General features: G+C 49.0%; 1 protein-coding gene across 1 annotated transcript in view; it reads right to left on the bottom strand.

Annotated features, from left to right (window-relative positions):
- The window catches only part of LOC149363674 (uncharacterized), a 139481-nt gene that overhangs the window by 3995 nt on the left and 115324 nt on the right, over window positions 1-20162 (bottom strand). The window contains exons 7-14 of the mRNA XM_089573647.1: window positions 15241-15599; window positions 13925-14063; window positions 12068-12253; window positions 10954-11112; window positions 10186-10398; window positions 7637-8248; window positions 3118-4503; window positions 849-1313 (exon numbers count right to left, since the gene is read on the bottom strand). Of these exons, the coding sequence (XP_089429773.1) occupies window positions 849-1313; window positions 3118-4503; window positions 7637-8248; window positions 10186-10398; window positions 10954-11112; window positions 12068-12253; window positions 13925-14063; window positions 15241-15599 (3519 nt within the window). The remainder of the gene's footprint in view (window positions 1-848; window positions 1314-3117; window positions 4504-7636; window positions 8249-10185; window positions 10399-10953; window positions 11113-12067; window positions 12254-13924; window positions 14064-15240; window positions 15600-20162) is intronic.

The raw sequence follows: 20162 nt of genomic DNA, 5'->3' as shown, positions 1-20162 counted from the left end.
AGGGCCATCAACATCGGAGATACATTAGAATTTTTTTTACGAAATCTGATGCGTCCCAGGTGGCCAAAAGTTTTGCTTCCGAAGAAATGTATCGACTTTGGAGTTTGCCGACATATCAGTACCAATTTCTTCACTCAATCGACCCACATCTTAGATCAAGGCTCTCACCCAGAATTCCTCGACATCTGGAAACACTTTATCATCGACTCCGTCTTAATGCTGCATATACAAACGGCTTACGATACCGTTTTAGACAAATGGACAGTCCGCACTGTGACAACTGTGCCGCGATAGAAACTGTGGAGCATATCTTGCTTGAGTGCCCTGCATATGCTAACGAGCGTGCGTACTATGAACATTGCATGCAGAAGCTCTGCTCAGTGCCCCTTACAATGGACAAAGTTTTAGGTCCCTTAGCCTGTCTTAGGCAACAGAGACTTGCAATGACTTTTCTATTCACATATTTAAAAGACATTGGACATCTCGATAAGCTTTAGATTCACTTGCACGTCACCTTCATGCATTCTTCATGCAGTGAACTTCGTCAGCCCATTTGACGGACTATGCACTCCATCACTCCATAGGTTACATCAATACTCGCCATTGCATCCTTAGTACCCATTTCATGGCCGCATTTTATCTTCGTTTTTTTTACCTCTTCCACTCTGCTCTCCTTCTGTCTTTATCTCCCAAATTCCCCTCCCTACGCAGAGTAGCATGCCAGCCATTTTTAAACGCCGGCTAAATTCTCTGCTCTTCATTAAAGAGTCTCTCTCTCTCTCTTAAACCCCAATAACCCAACCAGTAGAAGCGCAATGCTTACGTTGCCGAAATCCCTGCTGTCTTACCGTAAATCTCCTCGATGATTTCTCGGACGCCGCCGCCCTTGCCGCTGCTGCCGCGCAGGATCTTGGTGGTGACCTTCTTCCTGAGCGTCTTGGACGGCTGGCTGCTGTCCACCTTGGTGACGAACTCCACCTCCTTGGTCGAGGTTCGCAGGGTGTCCCGGAGGAACGACTCGATCCGGTCGTCCGTCTGCACGCCCATGGCCCTGCCGCCGAAGCCGCCCTCGAAGTAACGCCTCTCGTAAGACGCAGCCGGCAGCACGCCGTTGGGAGTCTGCGTGGCTTGAGACGCCGTGGCCTTCTTCGTGGGTCGCACCCTGGGGCCCAGGTTGGAGTCGCTCATGGACTTGGTCTTCTTGAAAGGTCCCAGGGGGCTGCGGACGTCTCCGTTGCAGTATTCTTTTGAGGCAGCAGCCAGGGCTTGCGCCGTGGTCCTCGCATGGGCCCCTCTCAGCGTTCCGTCGGGACCTGGTAAATTGCAATATGCCAATGATTGAACTATTCTATACATATGAACTTAGCTCTTCATGAAGGAATAAGCTGAGCAAATATACAGTACCGCAGAAAAACTACGTTTTCCAACTGTACCTTATGTTTGTGCCGCTTGTTTTCGGCAAAAGCCTGACCGAAGGATTACATCAAAGGTAAGATTATTCTAGTTGTGACTCATTCACAGCTGTGAGACTGTGTTTACCAAGTGTGAGTGCTAAAAATTCGGAGGACACTTAGGTACCACTTTTAGGGTAAGTCACGATAACGTTAATTCGCCCTTTCAGCGGCCTGAGGGCTTCTTTGCATGTCACCTCGCAGACACAGACGATGTTCTTTACTGTATTTTTATATTTATTATCTTTTTTTTTACTACAAGACACGCGCGGCTTCCTTTTAACCGAGTTGAACGTTTCTAACAGATGCAGGGGTATCGCGCTCGGCGCACGGCCCCTGGGGCAACGGTTCGTGTCCCGGCTGGACCATTTTTCTTCTCAGAGCAATTATTTTTCTTTCTTCAGAAGCCCTACGTAATAGTGATGGAATGACGTCACAACCCATTAAACCAATGAGGAATTCTGCGCCGCCGTCATCACTGTTGCCCTGTGTTCTCGTTGTGGCCGGTTTGAATTACCAGCGCCAGCTCATGTGGTTGTGACGTCACGACCCTCTCAACCAATTGCGATTTTGGAGACACGCCAACACCGACAACTACGACGGTTTCTCCGCTGAATGGGACCCTTAACGCTATCGCACTAATATGAACCTCGGTCCCTACGTATGTTTTTACCTTATTACGACAACGATTACGACAACGGGGCTAAAACCGCAACGGAACTCTGCCCTTCCCTGACGAGAGACCATGTCTGGTTTTCATGCGGACCGAAGGTATTCCCCCTCTCGTCGATGGATCAATGGTCGCCCCGTTATCCCACGCACAGCAAGACATCTTATCCAGCCAGTCGTGGAGGGAGCGAATAATAATGCAATAAAAAGCGGGTATGATATCGTACGGGCATATGGCGATCTGATGACCAGGAACTGACTAACACGCTCCCTTATCTTTTTTTTTTGGACAGCGACGAGAGAGGATAACCTGAGTGTTGCCAAGCTTACGCTTTTTTCTGTTTATAACTGAAACAACTTTACGGAAAATGTACTGGTACAGGCCTGACTCCAATTCAATCCAGCAGGAACCTAGTACAGTTAACAGCTTTGACTGCAGGGTAGGAGAATCTCGGAACGTGTTCCACCAATAGTCTTCAAATGATGCACGCCACTCGATAATAGAGGTTAGTAAGCTAGAACTGAGAATTTGGTCTCATGATGAGGGAACGGGTGGATGTCATTACGAATTGTTGGATCTGCATCACAAAATGTGGAAACATCACACGTGTTTAAGCATGTAAACAAAACTTCTTCGGTTCTTCGTTTTTGAACTAAAACCGTCTTTGACGAAATTACTGTGTTCTTGACCTGCTATCCAACATTTAGAACATCCAAAATAATTTCCAACAGGAAGAAACAGCGACCATAAGGTAAGAATACGACGCCAGAAAATTATAGCCGGCGGGTTAACAAAGAAAATATCGGCGACTGGAACGTCGAGTTTACATACCATTTCGGTTTCAAAAATACGTTGCAATTATGCACGTAACAAAAGCCGGCGGTAAAACAAAAACGAAGCATGCCTGCTTTTAGTTTGCTGACAAGAATGTATTGACACGTTTCAATTCGCTACATAGAATAACTGCAGAAAAGTAAAAAAAAAGCAATTTCGTACCTGTAGTGACTGTGGAGCTTGAGGAAGGGCTGATGCAGGAGGGCCTCTGGAACTTGGACGTAACTGACTCCCCTTTGGAGCTGGACAAAACGGTAACCCCGCTGGGACCTTTCTTCTTGAGAGGCTCGGTATGGAAGCCCCTGTCCAGAACATCAAAGGATGTCTCAAGCGGCGGACTACGGTGGCCATTCACCATTGGAGCTTTTGCCTGCGAACGCGGAGGCGTTCCAGCTCGTGGTGGCGACGGAACGGGCGACGTAGTGGCTGCAGCTCGTTTCTCCGATACAGAGACCTGCTTCTTTGCCGGTGGCGATTTCACGCTCCGTACTTCGACCGGTACCTTGGGCTCGGTCTGAGGCACGGAATTTTTCCTCGTCGAGGAATACATTGTGACTTTTTCGTCGCTCACGACCTCCTCTTTCTTCTCTTCGGCCCGAGAGGCGGACCTCGACTCTATGTGCGAGGAGTACCCCAGCTCTTCCAAGACGTCGTCGTCGTCAGCGAAGGGAATCGGAGAGTCGGACAGGCCGGACAAGATGTCCTCCTTTTCAGAGCGAGAACAGATGGACTTCAGAGACGTCTCGTCAATGGCCCTCCTCGAGACCTTAGTGGACTCTATTGTTTCCATGATTGTCGTCGTTTCTACGGTGGTGATCTTCGACACTCCAGCGGGGGTCGCCGTTCGGGGTCTAGTTTCGTCCGGAGGCTTTCTGTCTTCTTCGAGCTTCTTTTCGACTTCGTCGAGCATACTCTTGGTGTCGCCTGCCACTCCAGAGGCCGCCGCTGCAGGACTTGGAGGAGGAACTACCTGGTCGTCAGTGGAGGTCGCCTTAGATTCCATGGCAACCTTCCTGGGCACGCGGTCCTCGTCTCGAGCCACGAGTATCGCCGTCGTCCCCGGGAACACTCCGGCCGCTGGCGGCACCGCGTATAGTGGCCCAGATGGAAGCTGGACTCCGCGGTCATCGAGAAGGAGGACTTGGTTTCCACCGGGAGCTACAAACGGATGCGAGTACGTGGCAAATGGCGAAATCGCGTGCAGCAATGACCCCGGGCTGAACGCCTGCACTGGTGACGTCACCTGGGCACCGTAGTCCACAGGCTGAGTCTGTGTCTCGCTGTCCCGCTGGCAGACGGGTGCCACGATGCGGCCTGCACCTGGCTTCTGCAGCTCCTTCTTGAACCACACCTCTTTAGGCTTAGACCAGAAGTCGCTGGGCGGCATAGGTGGCGGTGGTGGAATGGATGGGCCTGCGATGGACTCTGTCGTCGGTTCCGTTGGCTTCTGAGTGGCCGGTGGCGTCTTCCTGGAAGCCTCACTTGGGCTTCTGGCTTGAGGACGGGGCGTAGCGCTGTCGATAACGGTAGCTTCGTTCAGAATATCCTCTGTAGGGAAGGTAAAGAGCAGGTTATACAGCTACATTCCCGTCAAAGATTAATCGATGCGGAGCAAGTGATGCGGCAAGGAAAATCGTAGCGAACGACGGTGCTGCCACGCAGGACACGAGGTGAGGGAGTGCAAGGCAGAAGCGATGTGCTGAGCTGGTCGGATCTGCGGTGTGGGCTTTTTATTTTGTTCTAGATACCATGATAGCTCAGCAAAAAATAAAATTCGATGTATCATAAAAGTATCGAAATTGAAAATATTTTTTACAATTATTGTAAATATTACAAAACACAATAGAAGGGAATATCGTGCCACTAATCTTTACTAAAAGAAGTAGACGTTATCCAATATAATGTAGATAACACTCTACTCTCCAGATCATGATAATTAATCGCTCGGAACAGTATTGCGCTATTTAGCGTACAGTTAGACAGGCACTCTAATGACAAGATATAAGGTATGTCAGTATCTTTTCCCCATTTCCGAATCAACAGGCGATTCTCGGAAGGCGAAAAATACAACAGAAATGTATCTAGAGTTGGGGGTGCACATCTTGCTGCACTTCCTTGACTTGTCCCTTACTAAAAGGCCTTATGCTTCCGTTGTGTATTTCATCCCGCGGTTTTAATTAATGACATACTTTCACAACTACAAAAAGAAGCGTCTCGGAGACAGAACCTAGAAAGAGTCTGATGCGCAATGAACGCTGTTTCTTTTTAAATCAATGCATCAGAGTCAGGAACGCAATCCCGACTGTCCTGGATAGCATTGTCCTTGACTTCTTAACCTGCATTGTATTCGCTTGTCGCATTTCTCCATTCTAATCCCTTGTGTCTAGTTTTTAGCGATAAGGCGATTGTCAACGCTACAGCAGCATTATCAATGAAATGATGATCTTGAAGGAGTAGAGACACCAACTGTCAGTTACGTGTTGTATGTTTGAAATGATTGCATTGTACATTATAGAGAGGACATGGACAGCCATGTGTATTGCGCCAGGAGGTCATTTATAACTGAATTTATTTCTTTCATGTGGTTTGATTTCCACAGCCGAACCACGCTTGCGACGTAACAGATGATATAAGGTCACGCGACGCTCACAAAAGCAGCTTTACAGGCGATGCTTTTTTCATTTTAATTCAAACCAACTCATACGCACGCCTACCCAGGAGTCAGAATCTCAAAAAAATTAACAAGCAAATATTATATCGCAGTTTTTGCGTGAATCACGTGACCTCAAATCGTCGGTTACTTCAAGTTCAGCTGTTGAAACTAAAATTTCACGAAAAAAAGATTCAGTTATAAATAATTCAGTTGGCGTAAGTGAATTCCACGTCGTAAGTCGTGTTGCTATTCTCGGGGACAACTTTTGGTGACAATGCAGCAGAGGCTAGGCAGGAAAGGGAGAGAGACGAGCCTTTGTCCCCGTGCCGTGAGGGGGGTGGGTTTTTCGTTGTTCGGGCTAGGGATGCCGAGTTGAGAAAGGGGGAAGGTGGGGGGATGGTGCAGGGTCGCTAGGGATGAGGAGCCCCCTCCCCACGGCACGGGGACAAAGGCCCGTCTCTCTCCCTTTCCTGCCTAGCCTGTACTGCACTGCCAGAAAAGTCCGCTAGTATAGTGTCTTGAGCACCACTGTGCCTTTAAAAAATTACCGATATGACTACGGCATTTGTAGGGGCAAAATGAATATCAGGAACTAAAGCTTTTGTCAATAGTTTGTCGTGATCGAAATGACTGTTCAGGATGTCAAGATTCGCAACTGTTTAACAACTGAAGTCGGATCGCACAATCTATGCGAGCGAAACTGGACCATAAGCGACCATCCGGACAATAAAGGTACAGATTAAGCTAGACCTAAGGGCATTTTTCACGTACCGACTTGTTTTCGCGCTAGTTTGGCGCAGAAAAATGCTTTCCCTGGCTGAGAAGTTTTGAACTGCCGACGAGAATCGGCTTTCGGAACTTCTCTCTCGAGTTAACCCCTCCTGTAAGGACATCTTTTCTTTGATGGTACATGTTCACCGATTCTTGCGGTATTTGACGGCACCTTAATCTATCCGAGGCCAACCGCGAAGCCAGACTGGAAAAAAAATGGAACCATGAGAAATAGGAATAAGGGCTCCACCTCCTTGGTACACATCATATGCACTATACGAATTTCAGTGTGACCGACACATCAACGGGTCCGAGCGCTTGTTCATCGTCAACGCCTTACTTTTCCTAGCAAGTAACATACCGTATATACTCGGCTACGAACCGCGCTCATGTACGGGCCGCTTCCCCTAACTTGAGAGCCAAGTGCATGGTAGAAAATTATGCTCTGAGAACAAATTCCTACAACCTGTGTAAGAATTCTCTTGAGCGTTAAGGTCCCCTGGGAGCTGCCGGATGACGATAGCTGCCTCTTGCTGTTATCATTATCTTCCAGTTTGGACGCTGTATAGTTGCATGCCGTTAAAAGCTGAACTCAGAAGCCCGTACACGGAGTGGATCGCAACAAGCCAACCACGAAAGTGACGTCTATTGAACGGCTAAGCACAGCACCATTGTAGCTAGTCTGCTCTTGGATTCTCAACTCGTGGCGTGCGTATGTAGGGACTTGCTATTTCTGTTGGAGTTAAGTAAGCCTACCGAGAGTCAAATTATCTGCGCTTGAATAGTGATTGTTGCCAATTAATGAATGGAGTGATTTTCTCTCACTTTGAGAAGGGCATTGTCAAAGTGACTACTTCGCCATGAGTAAGTACCCGTATTTCGTTGCCAGTCAGTGTATACAGCAGAAAAATGCCGACGACGACGCGGAATGCAGGAAGGGGCGCCTAAGGGCTACGCTCAAAAAAATTACCGCCCCAAATTTCCTCATTTAGCTTTACATGGAAGCCCGAAATCATTTTTTTAACGTTACCACAACTCCAATTTTCAATACTACCGCACTTTAACCGCCTGTTTTCTCAGAACATGCATTACCGCTACGGGTCCTGCCAGTGTGCTGTCAAGCTGCTTTGGGATGACAGGATCACAGAGACAGAGAACACCAACACTCGAAACACGGAAGCGTACAGCAGCGACAGTGGGTGTTGAAAGCTCCGACGGACACTCGCCCAAGGACGAGCGGGCACCTCGGAAGATTACCTCTAAGGTGCTCCAGGGAGTTGCGCTTCTGGAGGACGTGCTTGAGCTCCTCCATGAGAGCCTGCTTGGGCGAGTGACTCTCTACGGCACGAACCGTCACCACCGTAGTGGTGGCAGGCGTGGCACTGGCCCCAGTCGTGCTTATGATGGTTGCGGTGGTGGTCGTGACGGCTTCGTCGGTTCGAGTCTCAAAGCCCACTGTCTCGGCAATCTGAGCCACGTCGTGGACCTCCAGTGGTGACGCAGGCTTCGACACGTCCTCATCTTCAACGCGGGTTGCCTTCTGGTCTTCATCCTCCAGGTCTTCTTGACGTCCATCCTTGAGGACGTCGACGTATCTCTCGCCATCGTCTCGGTCGTCGCTGGCGTCCGACGGATGACGTCGCGGCGGCGCCACCGGCGGTTCGCCAGGGGGCGGCAGTGCGGGGAAGGGTGTGGTGCAGGATTCCTCGGCTTCGCTGAAGATTTCGTCCAGCAGCGCGCTGAGGTTCTCTGGCCATCCGACCGAGTCCTCCCTGCGGCTGCTGGGCGCGCGCAGGCCACCGCCCCCTCCTTCGACGTCCGCGCCACCGACGCCAAGGCTTTCCAGCAACACCGCGCACGGAAGGTCATCTGGACGCCGCAGGGTTTTCACCTCGATTTGTGCGTTTTTTTTGGCTAGCCCTATTACTTTGCGAATATAAAAAACGCCTGGTAGATAATACCCATGACAGAAGACTTGCTGTTGATTTGCGCAGTAAGGAACCTACAGCACCCCTCAAGCTCCAAAGGTTTGGAGGTGTGAAGAAGACAGTCCCCCCTTCCAACTCCCATAAGGTATATGAGTGTCATCTACTGTACGGGTCAACAGCAACTCTTCTGGCCTAGAGCTGCTGATCAAGGTTGTGACTGTAAAGGCGAGGTCAAGGTTAACTTACAGCAGTCAGTGCTACATCGAACCTGGCCATTAAAATCTGAGAACTGCTTCGAACGCTCCTGAAGCTTTCTGAAGCGCTTGTTTTTAACATTTACAAAGTTACTACTCCCCATCGCGACAGCGCGAACTTCACCTACGGATCTTCATGAAAGGCAGGGAAAATGCCAAACCAGCATATCTATTCCGGTTTTATGTTACTCTAAAATCATTCCATCCGGTCGGGGTTTCTCCTGTGGCAGGTACTACATTCAAGCGAATCACGGCAGCTAAGAAGGGCTGGCTCTGAAAGGTAGCTGAACCTAGCAACTCCTTTTTATTTTCTCTTGAAGTACTTGATGCAGTCGTAAATCAACTCAGTGCAGTGTGTGCGGCCATTGCATATATTGAATGTTAAAGTTACGTTTAGGTCCTTGCCGTCTAAGACGTCAGGGTAAAGAGGGTGATGAGGTGCCCTTTCAGTTACGTATTCTGTGCCCGATTAATGGCAAATCCACAGATGCGGCGTATATAGCAAGTCCAGAAATGACAGAAACGAAGCAAACACAGCCGTGCTTTAGCCGCTATCTTTTTGGATTACATCATGATCCGTACCCGCCAGCTAGCTGAGAACAAAAAATTGCCATGTCGCCTGCGAAAGAAGGTAATAATGATCAATTCGATTTCATCCCTAACTTTAAAAAAAAAAGAAAAACGTTGTCTGTCTGTCTCTGGAAATAGTTGCATCAGCTTAAGGATACGAAAAATAGCAAGTGAATTCCTGTACCATGCAATGGAACTTAATGAAGCGCACGACCGACTGCGGCCGTATCTATGTTAACAGCTAGCACAATTCAATGAATCTAAAAATTATCTTAAAAACGCATCTGCTAAAAAAATCAATAAAATACAATACTTGTTACTAATTAACACTCGAGCTTCCAAGCGTACCACTGGCAATACTATGAGCTGACGCAAAGATTCTTTGAGATGTGCCAGAAAACAGTCATGGCGGCATATTCACATTATACGTAAAATATATTGTTAGAAATTAAATGTAGAGAAAGTGCACAGGAGCCCATCCTTAATCCCAACGACAATCAGGCAGCGTCATTGACGGTAAAGGTAACGAGAAAAAACTTCATGCTTTATATATTAGACAGCATGCTTCAGTTGCTGAGACAAACGTTCCCAAGAGGCAAGACGAAAAATATGTAAACGCGGTGTCAGTATTTTGATATGTTCCGGAAAGTAATGTCATTCCAAAAACAAAGAGAAATGAAACTATATGAAGGAGACACAAACCATCACCGCAACGTCGTCATACACCTAACAGCCCACACATCAAGGTAAAGTACCGAGAGTGACAACAGCCACATTTTCTCCGAATGGCCGCAGTACCCAGTCGTTTCCGCATTCCGCATTCCCTCACCTCGTGACCGAGTCGTGAGAAACAATGAGAGAGAAATAAGGAAAAAAGTAAACATTCGCGCAAACATGCTACAAGACAGAAAAGAACGGCGCGCTTGTTTTCCGAAGAAGAAGAAGACCACCGTAGTGAGAGTTGACCCGACTGTGTTAGCAGGCCCCCAAGAAGGGTAGGGGTAATAGCTCAAGGCCGGAGAGGGCTGGGTCGTGCGAACGGAGGCGGTCGAACCTTCGTCGGGGGAAGAACTGTCGCCGAACCCACAATCCTGGGGAGCGAAAGGGTCGCTTCCACGGAGGACGAGGAGGCTGTCCTGGTTCGCTTCTTCTTCGAGGCTGTCCGCGGCGAACTGGTCTGGCGTCAGTCTGGTCATGTCTGTCGGCGTCCCGGCCAAGTAGCCGTCGACCATTTCGCAACGCGAGGCCGAGGCTCTAGGACTACAGCCTGTTCCGGACAAAGGGGCAAGGAAGGCGAATCGCGTCAAGGGGTTAGGACGCGAAAGCAGCTTTGAGAGGTATGACCGGCGGATCAGTGATGCACAGGACTCGAAAGGAATCTTCAGGGATCAGGTATAGCCGCACTTGGTAGCATGCGCGCGCGGCTTAGGCGTGTCGACTCATGCACAAGAAAAGTTCACCCTGTAAGAGCATGAAAATTGACACCAGCCAAATTTTAGCCCTAGCAAGATCATTATAGAAGGAGGAGTGACAATTACTCATAAGAGAGCACAGGATTATCCTGTGCCCTGTGTCCTCTTAGTGGGTGTGTGAGCATTTTTTGCGCCAGATTATTCTTCCAAAGCATGCAACAGCTAGCCCAAAACCAAGCCCTTCAAAGCAGAACCACCGGTTCTTGTGCTGCGGTACTAGTGCCTGAACTAGCGCTATTGTTTAGACGTTGCAAGAACAGCAGGGAAAAACCTAGTGGCATGGTCTTTCCGGCAGCAAGCAGAATTTTCCCCTGGTCCAAGATCAGGAGCGTGCACGATATCTGACGCACCTGAACTCCGCGACAGCCTGATGGAAGCGTCCTCCTCTTTTTTTCGTCGAATCTCCTTCAGCCAGTCAGGCACTACTTCGGCGGCCGAAGTCGGCTGGTGAAGACATTCGCTGGACAGGTTGGCTGACCGCCGGCCACCGGACTGGGACAGAGACTTGTCTGCGGGTCAGTACGACGAGGAGACCACTGTTACGGACTGTTCATCACAAAGGGACCAAGAAACACTGTTCTAGTCACGTGTAAGAGGTTTCAATGTTTGCGTTTTGTGCAAAGCCTTTACTTTGACCCCGGCGTCATTGTTTTCTGAAGAAGCTTCCCGAAGAACGCGGCGACGTCCACGGATGTGGAAAGCACTCGCGCTTTGCTGCGATTGCTTTGCTGAAATCCTGAAAAAAATGCAAGCTAGTGCGCGTTATCACTGCGAAAGCTTTGAAGTTTCAGTCAGTTCAAAGCAGCCTGCTTGGTGTCCTAGATGCGTTTAGAAATCCCTGAAGAAAAAGGTCAAAGCTATTTGAATGAACTGGCACTGCGCCACATTTTAACTGCCGACATGAGACGCAATTTGCTCTCTCGCCACGTACCACCACTTGTGGTTCCATGATAATTTCCTTCGTCGAAATCGTACTGTTATGCAGTGTTCAGAACGCGGAGGCGGCTTCTCTAGAAACTTCTGACCAGCGGGGGATTGCTCTTGTGACATTAACTGCGGCTAGCTGGTCCAATCTTATAGGCTAACTCTAGATCAACGCAGCTAGAAATTATTGCAAGGAAGTGTATGGTTTTGTGCTCGAACCTGAGAAACAGATGACCCGCGTTTTTGGCTTGCCGTGGCACACAGCTGCCTTTTCAGCAGCTTCTCTGCGGTCATGAGACTGAAGACCAAATGTCATGTTCCGGGTTAATCTGCCGGTCTCTAAGTGCAGGACTTTGCGGTTCAATGTCGAAGAAACCAGTAAAGAAACTATTCGTCCGCTTTTATGATCACTCTTCAGGCGTACCAGTTGCCGCTCTGAAAAGCTATGTCAGCTGCCCTTCAGACATTGCAAATTTCGCCAAGCTCTTCCAGCCTTAAACAACCACTGTTCATATGGCAGTCGAGAGAGCCTCTCCTCACCAAGGCGAGCCCAGTCGATGCCGCTCTTCTTCTTTCGCTCAGCCTCGAGAATCCACGAAGGCGTGATGGCCGAGTCCACCTGGTCCCACGGCGACGCCCGGCCCGCTGACATCACGTCACGGCTACGCATCTGGACACTGGAGCTTCGCCGCAGGGGTGGTCCGGCTTTGGCCAAGCCCCGCGAGACTGAAAGCGCATATACGGGCACAAGACCTCAGCCATTGTCGAAGTGTCGGACGGTATCGTGAAAAGTTCCGCATTTACTTTGAACAAGACACAGACAAATCGGGGAGTACATGAGCTTTTACATCGCGCAACGTAGTAACTATGGGAGGCGCCGCAATGTTTCGTGATGTGTCCTGGTGACCTCACTTGTGGATCATCTGGCAAGCTTGGGGATGGGCACACATTAAATGCGCTTCACAAATGGTACTTTGATAAAGCACAATGAAGCGCGAAGGCAGGGTCCTGCTGTACAATTTTTAGAAACTGATCAGCTTGTAAAAAGTCAACTGTGGGACCCTCAGTACTTGAGGGTCAGTACTCGAGACGTCAGTACTGACGTCTGAGCTTCTCCAATGCAACAATTTAACAGCGCAAGGCAAGCCTTAGGCAAGGTCTAAGGCATCGAAAAGCTGGTCAGAGTGCAACAAAGAGGTAAACGTGGTGGCTTATCTGTATTCTGTACGACAGCAGAGATTGGTTGCTTTTTAGCGAGAAGCACTGACATTGCCGAGTGCCTTGCTCCTGCCAGTCTGCTTGGAACACTGCTTAGTCAATGGGGAGACATGCGTTTCCAGGACCATGTGATCGCCAGCTGTGAATGCTTTAGCGGCTAGAAACGTTACAATGTGGGCGAGCAGGGCTCCTGTAAATTAAAACTGAAAGTCCTTGCGACGACAATCATGACCAACGATTTTTCTAGGTGGTGAGTCAAGTGAATCCCCTATGAGTTCAAGAACAATAGCTAGTTTAATAGCTAGATGAGGAGAGCAGCCACCGGTTCAATGGGTCATTTATCGATTGTCATATTTGGAAAACACGACAGCACAAAACCCAACATGCTGTTTGTGGAGCGCACGAGCACTCATCATCATCAGCCTGACTACGCCCACTGCAGGGCAAAGGCCTCTCCCATGTCTCTCCAATCAAACCTGTCCTTTGTCAGCTGCGGCCACTGTATCCCCGCAAACTTCTTTATCTCATCCACCCACCTAACTTTCTGCCGGCCCCTGCTACGCTTGCCTTCGCTTGGAACCCACTCCATTGCCCTTAAGGACCAGCGGTTATCTTGCCTTCGCATTACATGCCCTGCCCAAGCCCATTTCTTCCTCTTGATTTCGACTAGGATGTCATTAACCCGCGTTTGTTCCCTCACCAACTCCGTCCGCTTCTGATCTCTTAACGTTACACCTATCGTTATTCTTTCCATAGCTCTCTGCGTTGTTCTTAACTTAAGCTGAACCCTCTTTGTTAGCCTCCACGTTTCTGCCCCATAGGTGAGTATCGTATATTTTTGGAACCCTGGGGTCCTTAGAATAAAGGGCCTCTGATCTAAATCTTTATAATACCTGTCCGGTACGGCAAAACACAAAACACAGCAAAGCAAATAATGAACGATTTTGTGATATTGTGAAATGAGGCGTTAGCTCTTGTTGTAACGACTTGCAGACGTGTTCTTGTGCAACTAGGTCTATTCGCGTAATGGCGCATAAATGTTCCGCTTTACGATCTAGTGTGTTTTACAGCCGAAAGATACCGAAGTCTTGGGATACTGAGCGGGGCAGATGCATACTATACACAGGCTCGTAAAAAAGTAACTTTAGAGAACACACGAAAAAAAGACGACACTCTTACCGTGATCGGAGAAAGCGGTCCTGGTAGGACTTCTGCGCGTGGGAGCCGCGTCTTCTTTCTTGGCAGTGGGCGTGGCCTCGATGAGCTCGACGCGTTTCGGAGTCAAGTATTCGGCTACACCCAGTGTTTCCGAGGCGGTCTGGAAAAACGAAGTAGAAACTAAAATGACGGAGTCCGTAATGCCACTGATAAGCAAGCATAAATTAATGGTTGAAAAACAAAAATAACGAAATCGTGTGTCTCCCCATGGCAGCCACTCATTTATGGGCTCCAAGGTTACTTTCTGATAAGGAGGCAGAAACTCATCTGGGATTCCAGGTACGAGTCCTATAGCTACGCTTCAGTAGGATTTCGCTTACACATCTCTTTCGTTCTGCTCTGCACTGGCCTGTACTCTGGTCCATACTGGTCTATGTTCTGGTCTATACTCGTCTATACTGGACTATACTGGACTGTACTGGTTGGTACTCCATATCCGAGGTCTCCAACTGTCAACTGTCGCTATCAACTATTGCTGCGTCCTGCAACTTCGATTTCTGTACTATGTTCGCGTTTTGAGCAGCGCTGAATCGTTCGTCTAAGTGCCGCCAGTGGCGTGACAGTCTGTTAACCTCCCAATTCTGGCCCCAATCAAATCGCATGGAAACTGTGGAGATTTTCGCAACTGACAAACGCCGGTAGTGCCTGGCCATCATTCGTGGTGTCGAGCCCTCCCCCTGTCTTCGTCCGTTGACAATGGTATGCCTCATAACAACAATACGTTAACAATAGTATGTCTCATAGCGTTCAAAGAAATCAACTAGCCCAGCAACCTGTACAGTGGGCCTCTTATGCGCAAGACGTTGTGCTCAGAAGTGTATTAATCTTTGGTCACCTTCCTTGCCTTGCCATTTCTCTGTGCATTTAAAAGCGACAAGATACACTGTCACGAAGTAGGAGCACGCCTCCAATGGACTCCCTACTCTCTTCCCTCAGGAACTGGTGAAGCTCTGCTCCCTCCAAACCCAACTCCTTACGGAGTGCGACTAAGCGTTCGGCTTCTGCCACCTTGTTTCACACCGGCAATCAAACTCAAAAAGCACGTATACGGCTGTGTCGTTGTCTCGCGGTCAGAGACAGTCGGGGTTAGCACAGGGTCCTGTCGCGGACGCCAGTTTGTCATGAAGTGGGAGCACGCCCTCAATGGGTTCCACACTCTCTGATACCAATTCTGGGTGGAGGTGTTTGTCTCTCCTCCCCTAGAATTGGTAACAAAGAGTGTGGAGCCCATTGAGGGCGTGCTCCCACTTCGTGACATACACACAGCTTGAACGCACCCTCGTTCTGCCGGCGCCGCCGGCCGCCCTGTCCCTGGGCGACGCGGCGGCCAGCCTGGCTGGCGACGGTGTGCCGGGGGCGACGGTGTCCTCTCGGTGGCTCTTCCACGTGAGTGTGGGTGATGCGGAGCGGGGGGCCGCCGGCTCTGCCGCCGCCGCCGTGGCTGGCGCGGCCCCGCCTAGCCCTCCGCGCGTCTGGAAGACCACGTTGAGCGGCGAGGCCTTCTCCACGTGCCGAAGTTGGACGTTGAGGAAGCTTGGCTTCTCGTCCTCCGTAGAACTGGCGCCCGCAGACGCGGCGTCCGACGACGATGACGACACGACCACGAACTCGTCCGAGGACCGCCGCCGCTCGGGGGCTGCGGGGAAAGAGGGGGAGGAGTTGGTTTCGAGGGGCACAAGCAACTGTGCCGGTCGCAACAAGAGTGGGTACCGGAGTGGTGGTCAACCTTATACATCTCGTATGACCTTTAACGCCTATTTACAATATAGAGCTGAAGAATTGCTTTGAGAACCGGGGCACTTGAGTATAGACTTTGTACAACTTTTGTTAGGAATATGCAGACCGGCGGCTCTGCTTCTGGACATTGCAATGTTCGTTTTGAATTATCAGCGTTTTAAATTTCGTAGAGCTGTGAGGAACTCTAATGTTCACACCACCGAAGCCAATTGCGTTTTCCTGGGTGCCTACGGAGTCTCTCCCTACTCCGCTTAGGAACATACCGCTTGGGCTTTATACTGTTAGCAAAGAGTATATGTAGTGAATTTTTCTGCTACATTTTTTTTAAATCTTTGACTTTTTCAACTGAAATGCTGATGTTGTGTTCACCCACCGCCAACAACTACCGCAAGCCTGAAAGACACAGCCTTTAATGACTCAATATGTAGTCGCAGTAGTAGTAGTAGTAGTAGTAGTAGTAGTAGTAGTAGTAGTAGTAGTAGTAGTAGTAGTAGTAGTAGAAGACTTTTATTCGGCTATAATTTACAGGCCGAGCATGTCGACCGCCTGGGCGACCAGAAGTCGCTGAAGGTGTTTTCTCTATCAACGGCTTCACGCGACGATTCAGAAAAACAACCATTGGTCTGATTTACACGTTTCAAAATTACTTTCTCATAATTTCTAAGTATGAATCCCATCTGCATATACGCCAGAACTAACTCCGATTATATAACTTTTTTTTTTGCCTTAAATAGTCGAATGCCAGGATGCGGGTAAATCGTAAACAAGGACACCGAATAGTATAGGCCAGACACCGATATTCCCCAAGTTCTTGAAGTAAAACAAAAAGCCCGATGATATATTCCGTCTATTCATTCTCTACAAAAACTAAAAACGAAAAAAAAAAAACTAGCCAACACTCCGCACCTTCTTCTCCCCACCTTGCCCCGAACGAACACGAACGCGAACACTCACACTGAAGTCTAGTTCCAAAACGCACAAGCCTGCGTATATTCAAAGACGGTGGGCGCCAACATAAACCTACAGGCACTTGAGCAGCTATATGGACGAAGGCCCAGTGTATGCCTGCAGGCGTCGTCTCAGGGCACTAATTTTATGTCGTGTAAATCACTTTGTGTACAGGGACCCGCTGAAAAAAAAGTGCAATATCATGACAAACAAAATTCGAGTCCAACTATGCGTCAACAGGCGCTACGCGTAGTGGAATGACGACGTTTCTTCTGCTAGTAATAATTCAGTGCCACCATCGGGAAAGCGAACGTGATAATATCGAGGGGATGAAGATAACACTAAGATAATAAGCTCGGAGAGAAAACATCCGCTTCTACAGAGAGATGAACAGTAGCAGAGGAATTCAGTTTTCTAGGTGTCGCCCAGTAGCATCGGGCATCCGTACAAACCTCCGCGACTCGCCGACTTGATTTGCTCATTGCTAAATCTGTAACTGAGGGAAATAAGCTTTCAGTACGCATTCGTAAGAAAGAAATAAGAAAAAGAAACAGAAAAAGAAAGCAAACGAAATTAGCATATCAGAGCCGACTACTGGCCTCCGCGATGCAGTCTCTCGTCAAAAGCTCGTTTCCAGGCTATAAACCACAGCGGCGCGAGAGAGGCGGTATATATTAAATTTCGAAGCAATACGGCTTCGCGCCAGAGTTGCACGCTAAATTTTTCTTATAAATCAATGACCTTGAGGAGCACAATAACAAAGCATCCGGTTGACGAGCTAAAGGTTATTAGCATTGCCAAGACAGAGACCAAGATGAAGTGAGAACTCTAGCGGCCACACAGCGGCGAGCGAATCATGAGCGCGTTCATATACGGAGGGCAGTTTCTACTCGGCTGCTGAGCGTGAGCTATTCGTCCCAAATTACAACGGAAATATTAACTGCAAATATGCTCAATCTTCTCAAGAAGGGCTAAATAGGTTACGGAAGACACATACGTACAAGAGTGGACGGACGTAGACGGCGTGTCACATATAGCAGAGGCGCAGCCGTTCTCCGAAACTCCGCAAAGTTTGACTACCCGAATACGGAGACGCGGTCGTCGCAAAGATCGAGGTGGCGGGAGAGGCCGCGGGGCGAGCGGGAAAGGAAAGACGCCCCGAAGATCAAAGGCTGATACGGAGACGAGACGGCGGCCGAATCGCTGCAGTGCGAGCACACACGGTGGGCGCAGTTCTATAGGAGTATCAGTAGAGGACACGGCGAAATCTACAGACGTGAAAGAATAAGCCGTCGCAGCGGGGGGAGAGGGTAAGGAATATGGAAGGCCAAGCGGGGAGAGGGAGAACCGAATAGGCGAACACGCATTTCGGCAAGGAAGGAAGACGCGGTCAGTTTGCGGAACGAAAGACTAGAGGCTTACGAAGGAAGGGTTGTCCTCTCCTGCTGGCCGGTCTGCGCATTGAGACGTAGTTTTCATATTCGTGTTCGGTCTCGTTCGAAATAATAACAGAAAATGCAAAGGACGATGGCCGCTTGGTGTTCTTCCTGGTGATTCTTTCCTTGGCTGAGCGGCGAAATAAGCGATAGACATCGACTTTTGCTTTCTAACCCTTTATAACAGGTTTTTAGAGCTGGATATAGACGGGCCAGCTTTGAGCAAGACCCCCCCTGGTTCGCCACTTTCACTCGAGATATGACCTCCCGCAAAAAATTAGCTTCTGTCTGGTTTTTCGGGCAAAACATAGTCGCATTTTTTTTCCCGCAAAATACTCGTTCGAAGAAATGGCTGCTTGATTCGGAATGTCAGTATACGAGGAAGGAGATGATACGGCGAAAATTGCGACCGGAAATCATTCCATTTATCACTCCCTAAGCAAATATAATGTCCGGTCGAGAAAACTGTCAATGTAGATCACGTAAGGTGATCCATGTAAGGAGCACGAAGTCACTATAGAATCGTTATACCCGACGCACTTCTACGTACGCATGCGCTGTCACTGTCAGAAGGCGAATGGTTCAGCAAGCAAGGTAACACGTACAACTTCATCATAATTGCATTCGCATACGATGACCCAGCAACTGGTATCGACCGCTCACACCGAGTTCCCGAATGCTCTTTTATCAACGAACGAAACACACCACCCGCGTATGTGAAAAATGCCACAAGTTAGCACACAGCGTAATAGGGCTTCCTTTTAGTACATACATATTACTTTCTTCCAACCATTACTTGTTTTTTTTCTCTTCCAGCCTTTCCAATTCATTCATTAATTAATTCATCCACTCTGTTCATCCAAATTAAACATTTGCTTGCACTTGGTCGGTGGCTCTGTACAGACGTGACAGCCACCGCCAGAATGAAAGGCGATATCTAAACATAACCTGGAGAGCGGTGCAAGGCAAAAGCGAGAAGAGATAGAGGCAGTCTGTAGCGCGGTCACGTAGGGAGAGATCTGAGTTAGCTCACAGATTCTAGTTAGCCAGACCTCCTCTTTTATGCCCTCGATATCGGCGTTAGTGCTTTTTTTTTTTTCGTTTCCAAAAGAAAACCAGAACGTCTCGCCCAAGATACGGTCCTCGAGTGTGATGCCCTCACTCCGGCAGGGTAGAACTGCGATACGTTAGGCTTGTCGAGAGCAAACTAACAGTGCAACGCCGTCGACACGCACGGTTGATGCCTGGGTATACGTGCTCCATAGACGCAGCACCTTTGTCGGTTCACGCCTTTTGATCAGACGGCAGAATAAAAAGAAGATGAAGAGAGGGACACCGGTTTCCTTTCTTCAGTTTTGGCTCGCTCTATACGGTACACTTGCGCTTCGTCTACCGTGAAATTGCTTGCCCATGCGGCCAGAGCATCCGAACTTTTTAACAAGAGCCGCGGTACGTTAGAGAGGCTTCGAGGTGATGCGGAAAATAGAACGATTGTACGGCGATCACGGCCACGTTTGCGATCGACGATGACTTTGATACGAAACTGCGCTTTGAGCCATTGTCATGCAGTGTTAAATAGATCTGATGGATGTCTGGTCGACGAGGGCTGTGCACAGTTAGGTCACGGATGCACGGTCCGTCGGGCAGCCATCACCAATTTGAAAGACACCTCAACGCCTGTCCTGGGATATCCTTTGTATACCTTCAAGAGCGTTGGCTGGGCTTCAGCGACCTAGAGCACGCCATGAAGAACAATGCGAGAGCAGGTATGCAGAGCCACAACAGCGAATACTGTGGACAGCGTGTGCGAACGGTTATGGTTGCCGTTTGACGGCGATATGTATAGTTGGACAGAGATCAAGAACGATGGGGAAAATGCCTCTCATAGGAGGCCCTACAGCCAGTGGAATCTACCGATTGTCATGACAGTGAGGTTAATCCTCTTGTACCTGTCTGAAACCTGGGGAGCCTTGTTAGCAGGTGTAAAGGGATTAACGAACATGTCGTGACAACTGATCGACGACACCACTCTAAACACGAATACACCAATATGAGAGTAAAAAGGGTGTCAGCTATCC

This window comes from Amblyomma mixtum, chromosome 2 (genome assembly GCF_055824585.1).
Source record: "Amblyomma mixtum isolate Tamu chromosome 2, ASM5582458v1, whole genome shotgun sequence".
Lineage (NCBI taxonomy): Eukaryota > Metazoa > Arthropoda > Arachnida > Ixodida > Ixodidae > Amblyomma > Amblyomma mixtum.
The sequence above is the reverse complement of the archived record's forward strand: the minus strand, read 5'-3'. Positions and strand labels throughout refer to the sequence as shown.